Source organism: Gasterosteus aculeatus, chromosome 7 (assembly GCF_964276395.1).
Source record: "Gasterosteus aculeatus chromosome 7, fGasAcu3.hap1.1, whole genome shotgun sequence".
Classification (NCBI taxonomy): domain Eukaryota; kingdom Metazoa; phylum Chordata; class Actinopteri; order Perciformes; family Gasterosteidae; genus Gasterosteus; species Gasterosteus aculeatus.
In genome coordinates, this window is record NC_135694.1 from 25,880,176 (window position 1) to 25,900,138 (window position 19,963).

The 19,963-nt window shown below is 42.5% G+C and overlaps 1 protein-coding gene across 4 annotated transcripts in view; it reads left to right on the plus strand.

Moving 5' to 3' along the window:
- The window catches only part of LOC120822199 (ryanodine receptor 1), a 38,831-nt gene that overhangs the window by 16,662 nt on the left and 2,206 nt on the right, over positions 1-19,963 (plus strand). The window contains exons 53-97 of one of the 4 annotated variants that reach the window (XM_040181658.2): positions 5-168; positions 259-337; positions 533-622; positions 713-853; positions 943-1,020; positions 1,092-1,167; positions 1,264-1,387; positions 1,564-1,679; positions 1,793-1,860; positions 1,966-2,087; positions 2,234-2,283; positions 2,446-2,506; positions 2,599-2,725; positions 2,849-2,960; positions 3,052-3,133; positions 3,242-3,372; positions 3,464-3,784; positions 3,880-4,120; positions 4,261-4,348; positions 4,445-4,537; positions 5,014-5,028; positions 7,658-7,828; positions 8,447-8,506; positions 8,599-8,733; positions 9,033-9,145; positions 9,238-9,334; positions 9,415-9,524; positions 9,604-9,655; positions 9,749-9,841; positions 12,353-12,452; positions 12,556-12,635; positions 12,725-12,801; positions 12,878-12,951; positions 13,096-13,176; positions 13,298-13,386; positions 13,573-13,701; positions 13,777-13,881; positions 16,676-16,757; positions 16,840-18,164; positions 18,344-18,420; positions 18,673-18,823; positions 18,919-19,005; positions 19,156-19,425; positions 19,605-19,735; positions 19,882-19,924. In XM_040181658.2, the coding sequence (XP_040037592.2) occupies positions 5-168; positions 259-337; positions 533-622; positions 713-853; positions 943-1,020; positions 1,092-1,167; positions 1,264-1,387; positions 1,564-1,679; positions 1,793-1,860; positions 1,966-2,087; positions 2,234-2,283; positions 2,446-2,506; positions 2,599-2,725; positions 2,849-2,960; positions 3,052-3,133; positions 3,242-3,372; positions 3,464-3,784; positions 3,880-4,120; positions 4,261-4,348; positions 4,445-4,537; positions 5,014-5,028; positions 7,658-7,828; positions 8,447-8,506; positions 8,599-8,733; positions 9,033-9,145; positions 9,238-9,334; positions 9,415-9,524; positions 9,604-9,655; positions 9,749-9,841; positions 12,353-12,452; positions 12,556-12,635; positions 12,725-12,801; positions 12,878-12,951; positions 13,096-13,176; positions 13,298-13,386; positions 13,573-13,701; positions 13,777-13,881; positions 16,676-16,757; positions 16,840-18,164; positions 18,344-18,420; positions 18,673-18,823; positions 18,919-19,005; positions 19,156-19,425; positions 19,605-19,735; positions 19,882-19,924 (6,111 nt within the window). The remainder of the gene's footprint in view (positions 1-4; positions 169-258; positions 338-532; positions 623-712; positions 854-942; positions 1,021-1,091; positions 1,168-1,263; positions 1,388-1,563; positions 1,680-1,792; positions 1,861-1,965; positions 2,088-2,233; positions 2,284-2,445; positions 2,507-2,598; positions 2,726-2,848; positions 2,961-3,051; positions 3,134-3,241; positions 3,373-3,463; positions 3,785-3,879; positions 4,121-4,260; positions 4,349-4,444; positions 4,538-5,013; positions 5,029-7,657; positions 7,829-8,446; positions 8,507-8,598; positions 8,734-9,032; positions 9,146-9,237; positions 9,335-9,414; positions 9,525-9,603; positions 9,656-9,748; positions 9,842-12,352; positions 12,453-12,555; positions 12,636-12,724; positions 12,802-12,877; positions 12,952-13,095; positions 13,177-13,297; positions 13,387-13,572; positions 13,702-13,776; positions 13,882-16,675; positions 16,758-16,839; positions 18,165-18,343; positions 18,421-18,672; positions 18,824-18,918; positions 19,006-19,155; positions 19,426-19,604; positions 19,736-19,881; positions 19,925-19,963) is intronic. The other 3 variants (XM_040181660.2, XM_040181659.2, XM_040181661.2) reach the window with 3 other exon arrangements.

Consider the following 19,963-nt stretch of genomic DNA (forward strand, 5'->3'; position numbering starts at 1 on the left):
GCAGAAATTCGACGCCGAGATTTTCAAGATTTCAATGCCTTGCATCTGCGCCATAGCTGGAGCCATTCCCCCCGACTATGTGGATGCCAGCTACTCTTCAAAAACAGAGAAAAAGGCATCAGTGGATGCGGAGGGAAACTTTGATCCTAAACCAGTAGAGACCACCAAGTGAGAGGACTTGTGTTATAGATGCAAAGACAAAAAGTATTTCTCTGTAAAATGAGCTAATAATGGACTGATTCTTTCCTCCAACTACAGCACTATCATCCCAGAGAGACTGGATTCCTTCATCAACAAATATGCTGAATATACACATGATAGATGGGCCTTTGAAAAGGTGTAACTATGTGTTTTCACTCTTTGTAATCACTCACAACATACTAATGCTATTCATCAGCCAATTCAGGACCAACATGCTACACTAGTTCCATTGGAGGAGCTTTATATTATGCACTTGAAATAAGGAGAAATCATATATTTGTAGGAATAAACGACAGCTATAACATATAATGTCGTTGCATGTTTGTTCCAGATCCAGAATAACTGGTCGTACGGTGAGGCGCTCGATGAAAATGCAAAAACTCATCCAATGCTTCGCCCATACAAGACCTTCTCGGAGAAGGTGTGTCCACGGTCACCCTGTGCATTAAATCTTCCTGTGCTTTTACTTTATCTGTGCCTGCATTTGATCACACTGACTATTTCCCTACAGGACAAAGAGATCTACCGTTGGCCAATCAAAGAGTCAGTCAAAGCCATGATTGCATGGGAATGGAACCTAGATAAAGCTAGAGAGGAAGACGAGTCAGATAAGAAGAAGGCAGTATCACGGAAAATTTCACAAACTGCCCAGGTATAAAGCACTTAAATTCTAATGCTTAGCCATTGTATCACAGCATTAATACTTATCATGCAACATTTAACGATATATTTTTCTTGTAGGCAACCTATGACCCGAGCCATGGCTACAGTCCACAGCCCATTGATATCTCACACATGGCTCTCTCAAGAGACCTGCAGGTACACGTTTGAACCGTTTGTGCTGTAATCTTTGCCTCTTATCAATATTCATACTTTACATCTATTTGCAGTCTATGGCAGAGCAACTGGCAGAAAATTACCACAACACCTGGGGACGAAAGAAAAAGTTGGAGCTGCAGTCCAAAGGTAAAATATAGATCTGATTTGGTGGAGGATACAGTGCTGTTTGGAGAATGAGAGATTTCGGCTATTGCCATTTTTAAGAGTTTGGATTTTGTGTAGGAGGTGGAACACATCCTCTGCTGGTGCCCTACGATACTCTGACAGCAAAAGAAAAGGCACGAGATAGAGAGAAGGCTCATGAACTGCTTAAGTTCCTGCAGCTAAATGGATATGCCTGCACAAGGTAACGATGCTGCTGTTATGAGATATTAACATGTTTTCTAGTGGAACTGTTAATTGTGTGGCCTTAGCAAATATAATCCTAGGATGACTTTCAAATTCAAATGATGATTACAGCCCAGAAGGTCATAGAAGGTTTTACCTATGTTGATCAAGTCAAAAAGTTCTGTTTCCCTTTAGGGGCCTGAAAGATATGGAATCTGACATCTCATCCATCGAGAAGCGATTTGCTTATGGTTTCCTGCAGAAGCTGTTGAAATGGATGGAAATTGCCCAGGAGTTCATCGCTCATCTTGGTACCGTGGAGCATGGATCATCGAGAGCACTCTGTAGCATCTTTATGTAACTTAACACAGCAGTTTGTTCCTAGTGGAACTCTAACAATAGCATATTTGCCTTGTGTTTACAGAGGCTGTGGTAAGCAGTGGAAGAGTGGAAAAGTCTCCTCATGAGCAGGAAATCAAATTCTTTGCTAAGGTGACACTTTACTTGTGTAAAGTTAATGTGATAACAAGACTCTGCTTGTCCTCATCCCTGCACTGTGTTTTCAGAGTAATTGTGAAAACTCTCTCTGTCTCTCAGATCTTGATGCCTCTAATCAACCAATATTTCAAAAACCACTGCCTCTACTTCTTGTCAACTCCTGCAAAAGTTCTGGGGAGTGGTGGGCTTTCTTCCAATAAAGAGAAGGAGATGATTGCCAGGTGATCTGTCTTTTATATTGACAACACTCTCTTCTCCTATGTTGTGTAATGTATTTCTTTCTCATTTTGCTTCCCACTTTTTATCAATGTCTCTTTTTTCCCTGCATTTTCGTATCCTTCACTTTCTTCTTTCCTTCTCGTCCTAGTATCTTCTGTAAAATGTCTGCTCTGGTGAGGCACAGAGTTTCTCTCTTTGGTAAGATGTCACTTTCTAAACACTTTTCTTTTTCTTTTCTTAATTGACTGTATTTTTCCCACCACTCGGGTGCAAACGAATGCTGTTGTTTTAATGTGCATTCGCGGTCTGTGTTGATCGGAATTCTACCTCGTATCAGCAGAACTGTTTTTGTGCGCGCAGGAACGGACGCTTCTGCAATCGTTAACTGTCTTCACATCTTGGCGCGGTCGTTGGACGCAAGGTTTGGTTCTATTTTTCTCACAGGATACATATGTCCGTAATAGAGAATATGTTTGTGTTTTTCATTATGATCTTTCTCATTTCATTCATTAGGACAGTAATGAAGTCAGGCCCTGAGATTGTGAAAGCTGGGCTGCGGTCGTTCTTTGAGAGTGCTGCTGATGATATTGAGAAGATGGTAGAGAATCTCAAACTGGGCAAAGTGTCCAAAGGCAATCAGGTAATAGTTTAAAAGGTCCTCGCACATATTGCTACACCTGACTGTTGCAAATGATCCGTTACACTTTGGAGCCTAAATATATCCGTTCAGTCCACGGTCATATGCTGCTTCTGTCCTTTACAGCAAGTGAAAGGCGTCTCCCAGAACATAAACTACACCACCATCGCCCTGCTCCCTGTGCTCACCTCGCTGTTTGATCACATTGCTCAGCACCAGTTTGGAGATGATGTCATGCGTGAGTGCTTTCATATTTGTATCATTTCTGATTTTACTGGGTGTATATTAATGAATGTGTCCTGACTGTGCCCTCGCCGTCTCTCCCACAGTGGATGACCTACAGATGTCCTGCTATCGCATCATGTGCAGCATCTACTCTCTTGGGACTGTCAAGAATCCCCATGTCGAGAGGTAATCACATATTTGGTCGGTTAAACATGTGAAAAGTTAATTAGAAGTCGAAGTTGAGTGGAGCATTCTTCTTTTCTTTTCTTCTTTCTTTTAATTGTCCATTTGCAGGCAGAGACCAGCGCTGGGAGAATGTTTGGCTCACCTCGCAGCGGCAATGCCGGTGGCTTACTTAGAGCCCCATCAAAATGAATACAATGCTTTCTCCGTCTACACCACCAAGACACCCAGAGAAAGAGCCAGTGAGTGCATTTCCCGTTCCTCACATTCGTGTTCTCTCGTGCAAAGTCTTGTCCCTGAATTGAATTTCTTTGACTCCCTCTCTTGTTAAAGTCTTGGGCCTTCCCAATGAGGTCCAGGAATTATGTCCAGACATTCCAGAGCTGGACGCCCTGCTAAAGGAGATTGGGGACTTGGCGGAGTCGGGGGCTCGTTACACCGAGATGCCTCATGTGATTGAAATCACCCTGCCCATGCTGTGCAACTACCTGCCCCGCTGGTGGGAGAGAGGACTGGAGAACTTCCCTGAGATGGAGGGCCAGATCTGCACGGATGTCACATCCGAACACCTGAATCAGCTGCTGGGCAGCATCATGAAAATTGTTGTCAACAACTTGGGTATCGATGAAGCTTCTTGGATGAAGCGTTTGGCTGGTGAGCAGCATCTTGAACTCAATTAATGCTCCACATTGTACACCGGAGCAAAGCGCGTGTACGGATGAGATGACGCCTTTTGTTTTCTGTCGTAGTGTTCTCCCAGCCCATTGTCAGCAGGGCGAAGCCGGAAATGCTCAAATCCCACTTCATCCCCACGATGGAGAAGCTGAAGAAACGCACTTCGAAGGTGGTGGCTGAAGAGGACCACCTGCGGATGGAGGGCAAATCGGAGGGGGACGAGGAAGACGGGACCATACGGGACGAGTTCGCCGTCCTCTGTAGAGACTTGTATGCCCTCTACCCTCTACTTATTCGCTACGTGGACAACAACAGGTACAATACAATTACAAACACGTGAATCTCACTGCGAGTCTTGTTAGGCACAAACAGAGTTAAAACATTGTGCGTATATTTTCACACGAAGTCCATTAGCCGAGCTCTGCGGAGCCTCAATGTAATTTGTTCTGCTACAGGGCGAGATGGCTGACATGCCCCGACCCGGATGCTGAAGAGCTCTTCCGAATGGTTGGAGAGGTCTTTATTTTCTGGTCCAAATCTCATGTGAGTTTTGTCCGTTTGACCGCTGAATGCCGCCACTTGTTGCAGCTCACACCCAGAACTGTGATTTCAATCGCGATCCATTTCTGTCTGTTGTAGAACTTCAAACGAGAGGAGCAGAACTTTGTTGTGATGAATGAGATCAACAACATGTCATTCCTCACCGCTGACAGCAAAAGCAAAATGAGCAAGGTGAGTAGATTATAGGCGGACAGGTTTAGGATCAGATCTCAAGTTGACTTATTGGGTAACAACTGTACATGTTTTTTTTTTGTGCCCTTACTTTTTAGTTACTTTACAGATTTAGTAACTTTACAAACTCTTTTCAGCCAGGTATAAATGGGCATTTATTAAACTGCTACTACCCTTTTAGTTTAGCTGTAGGACATTGAAACCATTATATCATTATACAGAAATGCACCTGAGGACCTTCTGCACCAGGTACAGGATTTCAGAGCCTTGTTTTCTGGTGGATTCTGATTTTGAATGTGTTCTATTTCTAATGTCCTTGTTTTATTGGGCTACGTTTGATATCGTTAAACAACTTTTGGAGGTTTGATATTTATTCCCATTTAAAAAAATTAAAAAAAAGATAGCAGATGTGTTAACAATATTCTTTCTTTGGCTGTCCCCTGTTCTCTTCTTTTGGGTTGCGGATGGGTTTCCAGGGCGGGGACTCAGAGGTTAGACGTTGTTCCTGCACGACCGCTGTGCTGACCGCATGGCACCTCACTTTGGGGGAGCTTTTCATCAACCTCTCCAGCACACTGGCATATCTGATCCCCCCCCCCACACACTCACACACTTGCAAAACACACAAGCAGACCCACCCACTAGCGCTCACAGATGTGCACACTCCAGTCGGAAAGAGACATTTCCCCGAGACAACTAATTCCGTGCCGGGGACAAATACCTTTCTCTGCATATGCTTCGTCATGAATGCTTTTGTCTAGCAAAAAAGAAAACTCAGTTGAGAATTTGTGATTGCTACAAATAGTCATATTTATTAATATAATATGAAAATCCGAGGCAGTAGCTTCTAAAAGGAGCATAGGTATTGATCTTCACGTATTCTCAAGTATTGCTACGCTGCAGTAAACGAGTCTCTGCACTTGGTTACCGACTCTTGATGTCTTACACAAAACCACGGATTTCTGTCTTCAAAGTCTTGGTCTGGTTCAACATTTTGTACACAAGGATACACTTTAATCACAATGCACTACGAAGAAACACACATCATTCTCATTAAGGACCACCGGACGAAAGGGCACGCCCCATCTGCGGGCCGTCCCCAGTCCTGCCAGTGTGTGAGGGGGGGAGTCTGGAGACGCTTGATGAAAGAACTCAGCTGTAGAGTTGGGCTCATGGCACTGGGCTCTGCACCGAGCCCGAGGTGGCAGTGAGAGCGCAGTGCCATCATCCCGTCACTTGAGTTTGCTCTTTTTTGATCATAGTTGAGGTGGAGTCTTTTAGTATGTCTTTTTGTTTTATTTTTATTGAAGGATGGTTGACCTGTAGCTTCTTTTAATGCAGCTTTTTGCCACTAGGGGATGATGTTAGTCTTCTCTGTGCTCTTTCTTCTCTCCTCCCAGGAAATGCCATGGCACGTCATGGTTTACTTTCCTTTACACCTCCTAGTATCCACACTAACACATGCCTTGATGCTTAACATCACTGAAGCAGTTTTCTGGAAAACATCCGTTCCCTCTTTAGGATGTGTTCAAAATGACCATGGACCTAACATACATTAATTCATTCCTATTATCCACATTATTCCCCCAAAAGGCTTTGCACCCTTCGAACTAGTCTCCCGTAACACACTTGCGTTTGTCTCTGAATTGAAGCAGAATCAGTGGCTGATGAGCTGAATTAGTTAAACGCTGGAACTGATGTTTAACTCTGATAGTGAGCGTACGGCCTCTGGGATTGTCTTAATTGTATTTATCATGCAATGACATCCCAACAAACACTTATAACGCAAAGGTTGCTTTCAGGAAGCCTGTAACCAGCTTGTTGTGTTCGCTTTACATTTCAGACTTCACGTATGTGTCTGAATTTTTATTAATTAAGAGATCTACCTGTAGGATCATATAGGATGATAGTCATTATATAACTACAGGGTTTATACACTGTAAACAACACAATAATTACCAACTTGTGATTTTGTAACGTTCGGTGGACCACATTAGGCACCATTACTAGCAGCACTTGAGTGGTAATGATTAATATTAATAGCGTTTATCAACACAGTCACCCAATCCCAGAGTTAGATTTACCCATTGGAAGCCTTTCAATCTGTTCAGCGACGTTGCGCTCTACACTTTTCCCGCGTGGGGGCTGTTACTGCAGGACCCCGCTGTCTGAACATCTGTGGCTCAAATAGAGCGCGCATAATAGACTAAATTCGCATTACGAAATGCGTTTATATATATATATATATATGTATGTATATATATGTATGTATATCGTATGGTCTTACACACACGCACTCGCACATCGTGGAGGACTCCAGAAAGAGCAGACAACAGAAGGACTGAACTCTCACAGAAACAGAACAGCAACGCGTCCCGTAGAGCGCTTTGTGTTGCAGCAGCCGCGTGGTCGTGACAGCCTGCTTACTGACGCTCACTCTAATTTCAAGAGTTCCGTTATGTAACTTCATCTAATATTTTAACCGTTCACCGAGGCCTGCTGTTATGCGTTCGTCCTGGCTGGTGTTCGTGGAATGCTGAATGGAACGAAATCTGTTTTCCTTTTGCATGTTTTGTAGATGCGATTTCACTGATTTTATTTCTTATAAGACCCATTCCTTTCAGCTTCCCTTCCCCAAGCTAGCGATATCCCCACTTTGCCCACACATTTTCACAATACCCTCTACTGACCAGTCTGAGCTCAGAGAAACAGTGATTTTTATATATTTGGGGAATAACAGCAAATAGCCGTTGAAATGTAGTCACTTACTTTTTCTTTAGACGCTGTTGACAGTAACATGTTTAATAGGAACTGTTGTGTGGGTATTTCTACATGGAGAGATCTGTTATAATGAACCGCTCGCAGTACTGTTTAGTGCTCAATCATCACTAAAAGGTAGGATTATGTTCAATGTTTTGTAAAAAGAAAAAAATCAACATGTTTATGTTATGTTTGTCATGAATCTTTATCAATTGTCTGTTGATGTTGTGAGAAGTGCAGAAGCAAATACATCGAATGAATGAAAACAATAGTTGAGACGTGTCCGATACAGCCTTGTCATACTTTTGGCTTTTTCTGAGATGTTGTGAATGCTTTCTGGTTATTGTGCCTTTTTCTCAGGGCGGAGGCTCAGACACTGAACGTACCAAGAAGAAAAGACGGGGAGATCGTTACTCTGTGCAGACGTCACTTATTGTGGCTGCCTTGAAAAAGATGCTCCCCATAGGCCTCAACATGTGCTCTCCCGCCGATCAGGAGCTTATCAACTTGGCCAAGATCAGATACTCTTTGGTAGTTTTTTCTGACCTTTAGAGAATTAGAAACACTTGCTGTGATGCACATGTCTATGATGCATTATACGCTCCTAATACCTCATAATATGCTTGTGCCACTGTGTAATTAAAACTATAAACACAAATATGACACACACATTCGTGATAACAGTTTCTAAAGATGTATCTAATGATAAAGGATCATTTTTCATTATGTATTTGTTTATAGTGTATAATCATATGGTTGAAAGTCACTATTTGCTTCAAGTAAAAATATGAAATTCATGTAACAACTTTTCACTTTAACTGAAGCAAAACCCAACAGTTGTATTGTAAAGAAATGTTGGTGACTGATGATGAAATTTGACCGTATCTCTGATTTTAGGATGCTTTTTAATTTTTTTATGATTTGGTCTAGAAAGCATCATAGTTACTAAGACGTGCTTATAACTATGATTTCACTTTGCTCTACGCTGATTGTATTTTAAGAGTGTTTATAATCCATTATAGACATAAGCATTACTTTGATGCTCTACGATCATGTTCGCCACTTTTGCTTAAAAAAACATTCCATAATAGTTTCTCCTCCCAAACCATTTTAGGGAGATAGTAGTTGATCAAACGTTTTACTTTCCAGAGAGACACTGATGAAGAAGTAAGAGAGTTCCTGCAGCACAACCTTCATCTGCAGGGGAAGGTAGAAACCACAAACCCTTCCCCTCGGATTTGTGATAATAACCCGTCGCCCTGCACGTCAGAAAGCTCTGTGTGTCCCTGTGTTGTTGGAAGGTGGACAACCCGTCCATGCGCTGGCAGATGGCCCTGTACAAGGAGATGGCGGGGAAGGCGGAAGACGCCGACGCTCCGATGAAGGTCGTCAAGAGGGTTCAGGAGGTGTCGGCCGTCCTCTACCACCTTGAAGTGGTGCGTGGCCAAATGTACCCGTACCGCGTGTCACGTGGGACAAGAGCGACACATTGATAAATATGGATTATATATGCATCAGATATGTTAAAGAAAAACCAAATGATGCTGCATCACAGTTACAGTGACAATATTGCAATAGTAATTGGAAACCTCAGTATTTATTGCGATATGAATGAATCCACTTTTTTTAACGAGAGCTAAACATTAGCCTTATGGGCTCTTCCTGCCCTCCATGCAAAGGTCCCGCGTAGGGATTATTTTAGCCTCTTTGCTGACGTACGCCTCCTCTTGTACAGACGGAGCACCCGTTTAAATCCAAGAAGATGGTGTGGCACAAACTGCTGTCCAAGCAGAGACGCAGGGCCGTAGTCGCCTGCTTCAGGATGACGCCGCTTTACAACATTCCAAGGTCAGAATTGAGGAGTATTGTTGGGTTTTAGGATAAATGTGCGTAGTCGATTGCAAATTCAAGTTGGTTCATTTCTCTTCCCTGTATTCCAGGCACAGAGCTTCCAACATGTTCCTCGAGGGATACAAAAGGAACTGGCTTCACTCTGAGGGTTACTCGTTTGAGGACAGGATGATTGATGACTTATCCGTGAGTGTCATCTCACCTCCGTTTCATCTCGACTGTTTGTTTGTTTTCTTGCCTATGCCATTTCTCCTTTTACATCCCAGAAAGCAATGGAGCAGGAGGAAGGTGACGAAGAGGAGGAACGAGAGACCAAGCCGGATCCCCTCCACCAGCTTATTCTGCATTTCAGTCGTACTGCACTAACAGAAAAGAGGTTAGACGGGTCCTCACTGCTGTAACGTGGAGAACGTTAATCCTTGCTTACCGATCGTCTTCTCCTCTCTCAATTCCAGTAAACTCGATACAGATCATCTTTATATGGCATATGCAGAAATTATGGCAAAGGTGAGTGATCGCAAAGGGTTTCGGAACTTGCTTTCAGTTGTATGCAAGATGTACTTTGAAACTCTTTTTTTTTCTCTCCTTCCCTTCATGTAGAGTTGCCATATTGGTGAGGAAGAAGAAGGGGGAGAGGAAATGGTGGAAAATGCCGAGGATGAGATGTCCTTTGAGGTGCGACAGTCAGAACTGGTAATGGGCGACCAGGGGCTAGGGACCAGGAACACAGTGGAGCGGTAGCTCTCCAACGCACCGAGTGACCTCATTATCAGAGCATTACTTCACATGCACATCTCTCTCTCTATCGCTCTCTCTCTCTCGTTTTCTGTGTTTTGTCTTATTCCCTCTGTCTGTTCTGTCTGTGTTCTGTCTCTTCTGTCGGCATGTTGGTCGTTTATTGTGAGTTGCTCGATTTAGAAATTCTTAAGCTCCAATCCAGATGTGTTTCTTTTTTTGGAACTATGTACATCCTAATCTTTTCAAATTCTCCTAAAAGGCTGTCATAGTTTTCTCATTTCAGGGTCCAGCAAAGCAATTATTTAAATGTACATTAACGGTTTCAGAAGAACTATTTTTGCCTGTTTGTGTGCCTCGAATCTGGATTGGGTCAAATTAGATTAAATGAATTTAATTTAACATCAACAATATTAATGAAGATAATCAAACTAATAATCATCAGACTAACAACAATTCTCTTCAAAAATGTTTACCACATCTTAATGTACAATATAAAATGCTTTTGAAATCAAACAATCTGAAAGTAAAATGGTCCATTCCTCTATTCTTACAGACAGGGCTCTTCATGCTTCATGGTTTACTTTGAAAGCAAAGAGCAGCTTTACTAATTTCCACGTGATACGTTTAGTAGACTCAGACTCTGGAATCGCTGACACATCCAGTGTTGACTTCACTGGTAAAAGTGAATGAAGCTCATCTATACAGAATGATTGTTGTTTGTCTGACCATAAAGAATTTCTGTTTTGTTAAAAAAAATTATTAATGCAAAAATGCCTTCAAAACATTTGAGGGCTCATATCAAACTGGGGAGTTAGACATACTAAATGAAAAGACTAGAGAATACAATATATGTTATTGAAGGCCTTTGAAATGAAACTGATTGTGGATGTGATTTAACACAAACTCATTGACTAGTAATGTCATTCCTCCCAGTTTATATAGCTGTCCCATTGTTCTCTCTCTCTGTCTCTTTCCCCATGGCTCCATGTAACCCCTCTCACCTTCATAACAGCAGTCTTCATTAACTGAATGCGACTGATCAATGTGCCCTTCCCCCACTCACATAGCGTACTGACAGACTACAGTGAAAGCCAGTGTAGAACATGCAACATGTACAGCACATATAGCTGCAGTAAACAGTACTCACACACACACACACACACACACACACACACACACGCACAGGCTTAAAAGTCACACACACATCCAACATGGTGCATAGTTCACAATCAGGTTGAAGCAGAGAGTCAGGGACCGGAGGTCGAGGTCAAACTGCACGACACATAGCGGGTAGAGCACGAACAGGCATACGTGGGAGCGGGGGAGGGGGGTTGGAAGTGGGAAGGGAGGGACGGGTGGGGGGGGGTTTAGGATCAGAATGTGGGATGTTACAAGTTGATTTGTGATGTGGCTGATCAGAGGAGTGTCAGTTTGTCCTCTGAATTCAGAGATATTTATTTGATCGCCATTCTTTCTACAAATGGCATTTCATTAACAGTTGGCTCCAATCTATAATCTATAAATACAACAGTCATCCAACAGATTAAAGGCCATTTAGAGACAATTTAATGTTGTTGTTTTTTTGTTCTTCAAACCATTCCTTAAGGCAAAGGCCATGAAATGCTAATGAAATATCTCCGAAACAAAAGGATTGCAGCTCTTATTAAGTGTCTTATTTGCAGGGCTGCTGCAATAAAGACACTTTGGTAAAGAATACGGCTAAAATGCTACGCTGATGGGGCTGTTTCCTGTAGTCTAACGCTTGCTCCAGCCAGCAAACGTGAACAAGTAGAGTAACAACTCCATGACTAATAAAGTTGGGTGTCAGAATGTGTGCAAGAGTCAACGAGGTACTTTCCATATACAGTAACAACCCATAATGCAGATGTGTGTGTAACGTACACATGGAAGAGAGAGGAAACTTAACTGTGATAAAGAAAAGAGGGAAACAGCATGACATGGCATCGGTTTTGTTTATCACAAAACTTACCAATTGATATTGAATGTATCTTAAAAGTAATGTTATGTACAGATGAGTAGTGCGGCAGATATGGACCAAAAACATGGTAAGTTGATTGAACTGTGAAAAATAGAAATGACAGGGACTTGGGTGAAAGGAGAGTGAATGTGAAATGAAATTGAGAATATGAACAGATAGAGTGGATCCCTTTTATTCATTTATTTACTGTACATACAGTATAAATAATTGCCCTTAACTGTCGGATGTGCATAGGTAAATTAACGTTATCCTTGAGATGCCCTGACTTCAGGGGCACTGTACATAGTTCATTGCTGTTGATCGAACAGCACTTTAGATGTTTTCTGGCCACTGAGTTGCACGTCACTTCAGTCTTCCATTGTGCAATTTAAGATTGCCACTGAATATTAAATTCCACTCATTCTATTTAAATTCTCTGTGTGACATTTGACAGCACCAAATGCTCATGATGTCTGTGTCCCCCCCAGGATAAAGAAATGGAGAAACAAAGGCTCTTGTACCAGCAGTCCAGACTTCATAATCGTGGCGCTGCAGAGATGGTCCTGCAGATGATCAGTGCATGCAAAGGTAGCCTTGATCCACATATTCGGTCCGCATTATTTCCATCCCAACTTGTACAGTGATTCGTTTTGCTCCTGGCAGGTTTATGAATTCATCTTTTTCCATTTAGGTGAGACTGGACCAATGGTGACTACAACCCTCAAACTGGGTATCTCCATCCTCAACGGAGGAAACAATGTGGTTCAACGGGTATGTGTTCTCTAAACATTTTGTCATTTTAAATATGAAGTTACCTTTTAAAAAAACACTGATGTGGATTACCTCTTCTTTTATGTCAGAAAATGCTGGAGTACTTGAGGGACAAAAAGGATGTTGGCTTCTTTTTGAGTGTCCAGGCACTGATGCAGACATGCAGGTCAGCTCTCAATTGATAAACACAATTCACAATACACAAGAGTTGTGTTTTAATAATGAGTCTATGATCTCTTCAGCGTCCTGGATCTCAATGCCTTTGAGAGGCAGAACAAGGCCGAGGGCCTGGGCATGGTCTCAGAGGAGGGCAGCAGTAAGTCCACATGTGCACCACTTTTCGAGCCTAATAGTGCCGAAGATGCAGCGGACAAGACGTCGCCTCACAGCCGTTTAAACACGCTTCACTTTAAGGCAGACATTGACATTGACAGTGTCTTTTGTTTTTTTCTTTTCTTAGATGAGAAGGTGATGTCAGATGATGAGTTTACCTGTGACCTCTTCCGTTTCCTGCAGCTGCTGTGCGAGGGTCACAATAACGGTGAGAGGGACTCGGTGCTTCAAATGACAGTACAATTTAATTCAAACCAAGTTAGGGATTTCAACCAAGTTAGGATTGTTGAGCATTACTACTTTTGAAAAGGATCTCTTCTTTTCTGCAGATTTCCAGAACTACTTGCGGACACAGACGGGCAGCACAACGACCATCAACATCATCATCTGCACCGTAGACTACCTCCTCAGACTCCAGGTGCAACTTTACATTTAGCCTAAAAATAATACATTGCATTACATTACACAAAGCTACGTGTGTAATGAGAAGTGCTGAAGTGCGTCCGGTCATGAATTTGAAGTACTCAAATAATAAACCAGAATTTTAAAATTGGAAATATTCAATTTGTCCTCATGTTTTTTTTTTTTTTTTTTAACAACTAAGGAGTCTATCAGTGATTTCTACTGGTATTACTCCGGCAAGGACATCATTGATGAACCAGGCAAAAAGAATTTCTCCAAAGCGATGACGGTGGCAAAACAGATTTTCAACAGCTTAACTGAATACATTCAGGTAAGATGTGAACCGGTCGGGGATTTACACTTGCTGGTTGCTTCTCGTGTGTAACACACAGTTTCCTTCCTTCAGGGTCCGTGCACTGGAAACCAGCAGTCCCTGGCCCACAGCAGGCTGTGGGACGCAATCGTCGGGTTCCTTCATGTGTTTGCCCATATGATGATGAAGCTGGCACAGGTACGCACAAGCTGTTTATTTGCTGACATTTTCCAAAAGAAAGTCAGACCGAATAAATAAGTCCTACAACTTTAAAAATCATGACATATCAGTCAGTTGTAGCGACAGAAAGCGACAAGCGGCCCTGAAAGCCTAAAGCGAAAGCATTCAAGTCAAATGCTTTTTGCAGTCGATTTCTGTAAAGGGACGATAATAGAGGTTTGTTCAACACCCCCCCCCACCCCCCCCCCCATCACTGCTGAGGCTTTGAGGATGTCTTTCTGTGGAGACATGCAAACCATATTGTCACAAGCCTCATAAACATGCTTTTAAACGTAGGTGGCCAGTTTCCCTTTTCTTTGATTAAGCCTGAATGTTACATTTAGAGAACAAAGTCACTGAGCATTTCTTGCAAGTATTTCAACTTTTTTTTTGTATTTCCAGTGTGAGCTGGTTTTATGGTGGTTCTTTAAATTCACATTAAAGGCCACTCAACTATTTAACAAACAAACCTCGCCGAAAGTGTGGAATCACATTTCAGCATAAAGGATGAAAGGTCAAAATGCTTTGAGGGGAAATCACATGGCTTTCCATCTGGTGTGGATGACTGTCTAATAGCACTCCTTTACTATTAGCACAATGTTCTGCATGCGTAAACCTTTAATCGTACAAGTTAGGAGCCGAGCCATATTTCGTTCATGAGTTGCCAGCTCAGCGTACTCCAAAGACACACGACGACTAACGCAGTGTTACTTTCCCATGTTCGTTCCTTCTTGGCCTGAAGTATCAGCTCTTTTGTCTTGTAGTCAAAATATATTTTAAATATTTTGGTAAACCAGTGAACAGGCCATATTTTAAATGTTTAAATCCCCAAAATGAAGTGAATTGTGTGAAAGTGAGTTAGTGTTGTATTATAGGTTATTATTTGGTGTGCAGATCTGTACTAGCCCAAACATTGTTTTACTGTTTGACTAAAGAAAACATTTAAAATGTAATGTAATTTACTGAATCATTGATCTACCATTTAAACTGTCTTCCACATGCTCAATACAGGGTAAAGTATGTATCCATTTTATTAATCTATTGATGTGATATTGTGTTTACTAGTTTGTAATTTATTCAGTGTTGGTTTCCCTTATCAGGTTGTTTTATACTCACCTGCTTTTAATCGGGAGTTTGTATATAATGGAAATGAAAACAAAGCCTTTAGTTTCTTGCTTGAGATGTAATGTATCTAGTTTGCTAGATGCATACGTTTGCTCTTTTCAACGACACACTGAGTCATGTGGCAGTTTAAACCTCCTGACTGCCCCTCCGCTCTCTGTGTAGAAAACATACGTGACCTTCAGGTAACATGGCGGGCTCCATGAAGACGACCCGCTCCCTATTTAGATGGATTAATGGATCATTCTAAGCTAACAACAACACAATGAATCTTGGTTTCCTGTTATTATGCACTAATGAAAACACTTATATATTATTATATTCCAGTTCTGCCAATACATCTGCGTTAATCCTACATGCTTAGACTTTTACACACCACACAGATCATTGAAGCACATATATGATCCTAAAAGCGATTTGGAAGATACTTTCTTCCCTGAAACTGAAAACCTGTTTTATATTTCTTTTCTATACTGCCACCAATTAATTAACATTTCATCCAGATGTTGACATTTATTTTTGACGGCTATTAAAGGTAACATTTTTATAATGCAGGTAAACATATTTTGAGACCTAAACATTCCACATCTGCTATTACACATTACTTGATCTGCTGTACATCCCAAATAGTAGCAAATTGCTGTTCTACTACAATAATCAGTGTATCTTTTTCAAGGCATTTGACTTCAACAGCAATTATTATGCACATCACAGGAAATTTCATTGTTGACTATTTAATATTGGGACTAACAAACATCGTTTTGGATCACTTTATAACAAAAAAGCAGGTGTCTACAAAACTTTCTGAGAGAAGGATTGACTTTAAACCTCCAATGTGGAGTACACATTTTAATACAAGATTATTGGTGTTGGAATATACATTAACATTTCTTTTTGTGCGCACATGTAACTCTAGTTAGGATTGTGTTGCAATTTTTTACCCACTAATAATTGACCTGAAGGAACATGCTTTTTAATTGTGTTTTGTGTTCTCTGTGGCTTTGGTTAATAACCCCATTTAAGCGTTAACATAACACTAGCATATATTTATATAATACATATATGAATATATCGCAGCAAGCAACTAATTGCAATCCAACTCAAATTGTGTTTTGGTTGGTAGCGACCAGTGGCATCTTTAGCATCAGGCTGTGAATGTGCATCACAAAGTGTTCTCTTCTTCGTTACAGAGGAAAAGCTCCACTGAGTTCTTGCTCGTAATAAATTGAGTGAGGAGTCAGCAGGAAGTCCTGTGTTTGTTTACAGTGAGGACTGTTGATAGATGCCAATGTGTTTGTTCTTCGTTCTCACAAACAGTCGCTCACAATCCGGATGTATAAATAATTGACCTTAAACTTGTAGAATTCATTTATAGAAACGGAAATTAACGACAAAGTTCAAACAATACTTCAGCTTTACATACGTTTTCCTGAACCAGCATGAAGGCCTGGCTGTTGGCTGCAGCCCCGTCTTTGTTACTGTGTTAAAATAATTTTGTGTGATAACAACTGACTCCTGAATTCCACTCCATTAATTATTACATTAATAACTATTCCATCTCTATAAAACCACGCTAACCCCTAATGTTTGATGATGATTAAAAATCAGTTTCCATTATTGTAATGTCTTGTGAATCTTTTCATTGCAAAAGGACTCCAGCCAGATTGGTCTGCTGAAGGAGCTTCTCGATCTACAGAAAGACATGGTCGTTATGTTGCTCTCATTGTTAGAGGGTAAAGGACTTTTTTATTTAACCCGTATTCATCTTTTTGATCTCTTCAAATGTCAGTTTTAATTTGACTCTTTATTATTCAGGCAACGTGGTTAATGGTACAATAGCGCGCCAGATGGTAGACATGCTGGTGGAGTCCTCCAGCAACGTGGAGATGATCCTCAAGTTCTTCGACATGTTCCTCAAACTGAAAGACATTGTGGCTTCGGATGCTTTCCGCGATTACGTCACAGATCCCCGAGGGCTGATCTCCAAGAAGGACTTCCAGAAGGCCATGGACAGCCAGAAACAGTACTCCCACTCTGAGATCCAGTTTCTGTTGTCCTGCTCGGAGGCAGACGAGAACGACATGATCCACTACGAGGAGTTCGCCAATCGCTTTCAGGAACCCGCCAAGGACATCGGCTTCAACATCGCGGTGCTCCTCACCAACCTCTCCGAGCACGTCCCCCACGACGTCCGGCTACAGAACTTCCTGGAACAAGCAGATAGCGTGCTGAACTACTTCCGGCCCTTCTTGGGCCGCATCGAGATCATGGGCGCCAGCAGAAAGATCGAACGCATCTACTTTGAAATCACCGAAGTCAACCGCAAACAGTGGGAGATGCCGCAGGTCAGAGAGTCCAAGCGACAGTTCATCTTCGACGTTGTCAACGAGGGCGGAGAGTCGGAGAAGATGGAGATGTTTGTGAACTTCTGTGAGGACACCATCTTTGAGATGAACATCGCCTCGCAGATTTCCGAGCAGGAGGAAGAGGGGAAGGGGGAGGAAGATGATGAAGCGGACGAAGCCGGGGGCGAGGGAGGAGCAGGAGGCGGAGCGAGCGGAGGAGGGGGAGGCGACGAGGACAGCAACGGAGAGGAAGGGCAGCCCGAGTCGAGCTCCGCCTTTGCAGATTTCGTGAACAGCGTGCTGTGCTTCTTCAGCATCTTCACCTTCCGCAACCTGCGGCGACAGTACCGCAGAGTGAGAAAGATGAGCTTCAAGGAGATCGTGGTGGCTCTGTCTACCTTTTTCTGGACCATCCTAATGAGTATACTACACTTCATTTACAACGTGTGCAAAGGCTTCTTCATGATCATCTGGCAGACGCTGTTTGGAGGCGGCCTGGTGGAGGGCGCCAAAAATATCACCGTCACCGAGATTCTAGCGAGCATGCCGGATCCCACGCAGGATGACGTGCACGGAGACGGACCGGGGGAGCCAAGGACGGAGGAACAAGACACTGGAGGGGTTACGGACACTGGGGAGACTGGGAGCGGAGAGGAGGAAGAGGAGGATAGCCAGGAAAAAGAGGGCGGGAGGGTAGCAGGCGTTGATGCTCCTGGTGGACTCGGAGACATGGGCGTCGAATCAACGGTTGAACCTCCAACACCTGAAGGAACTCCCATAACAAAGAGAAAAGTGGTGAGTTTAATGCGCCTTTGGGGAAAACAAATATGTAGCAAATGCCTCAATGGTTACCCATCCAGTTCCTTAGTGGTTTGAAATCCAGCTCAAAATCTATGCCACCTTTTTTTTTTTGACAGACACAAAATTAAGAAGGTGAAAGGGAAGCAGTGTGAACTGTGTTTGTTCTGTTTCAGCCACCAGAAGAGACTGAAGCCAGCCAGAAGCCACCTGAGCCTGTTGAGGAACCTCCTCCAAAACCTGAAAAGGCAGAGTAAGAGTCTGGATGGCAATATTTTAATCAAATCATAATATTATTATGTTTAACATTTCCATGCAGCAATTTATTCAACAGACTCCCTCATCAACATTAACATTAATGTTGTAGTATTTCTTATACAGGACAGACCTGGGCCTCTCAAGGGGATGTGGAGAGGAGAGACATAAGCAAACAGATGCAACCATGACTGGATTTTCATGTTAATGAAACGCATAAAATAATAAGCTCACTGTGTTTGGGTGTGAGTGTTGAGAATGCAGAGAAAGAATCCCAGAGTAAAGAGGAAGAAAAGCCAGAAGAGCGAAAGAAGTCTCCTAAAAAGAAGGAAAAGAAGCCGAAGCGGGAAGGAGGTTTTCAGATCTGGAATGAGCTTGAAAACCAAAGAAATAAATTCATGGTGACACGTTTGCTGGAGATTGTTTCAGCATTCATTTTATTGCATCATTTCAAAGTCACTCTTCCTTGCTAACAATGTCCATCTCTCTCTTGTAGAACTACCTCTCCAGAAACTTCTACAACTTGCGGTTTTTGGCGTTGTTCCTGGCGTTTGCCCTGAACTTCATTCTGCTCTTCTACAAGGTTCCACCTCTTGTATTTCTCCGCGTATCCGATAAGCAAATCAAACTCTTTCTTTGTTACTTCATTGCTGTCAGCTGCCTTGAGGGTCGGTCAAACAACGCCTCACTGAGCCAAGCGGGTCTTTCCTCTACGTTCTTCTGTTCCCTTCAGGTGTCCGACTCCCCGCCTGAGGGTGAGGAGATGGAGGGATCCGGGCTGTCGGAGGGAAGCGGCCTGTTCGAAGGCTCCGGGTTCTTTGAAGGCTCGGGGGAAGAGGCTGAGGGATCTGGGATGAATGAAGGCGATGAGGACGAGGAAGAGGTGGCCATTTATTTCTATCTGGAGGAGAGCACCGGCTACATGCAGCCGACGTTGACCTTCGTCGCTGCCCTGCACACAGTCATCTCATTCATCTGCATCATTGGCTACAACTGCCTCAAGGTATGAGGCTCACAGTTTAGTGTGTCAAATGTTATACGTTTAACTTACATTAATACATACAGACGTATTTATAAAAACTGAATCTTGGAAAACTTTTTTTTTAGCCCAACTGCAGATTTTGATTCCAAAACTTTATCCAAAACAGATCAACAGGATTTGCAATGATTTTTTGTCGTCAGATTCCACTGGTGATCTTTAAAAGGGAGAAAGAACTTGCAAGAAAATTGGAGTTTGACGGCCTCTTCATCACCGAGCAGCCTGAGGATGATGACATTAAGGGCCAGTGGGACCGGCTGGTCCTGAACACACCGTATGTTGATACAAAAATACAGTTGTATCCTATTAGATGCTTCTTACTTAATAGTGTAGAGATTAAGTACCAGACATCAATCATCATTTTAAATACCAAGGTTTCTCTCTCAATTGAGTCATTTAACAGTGTTTTCTTCTTCTAAGCTCTTTCCCGAACAACTATTGGGATAAATTTGTAAAGAGAAAGGTGAGTTGGGTTTGAGGTCAGGTGATATGAAATGGGTTC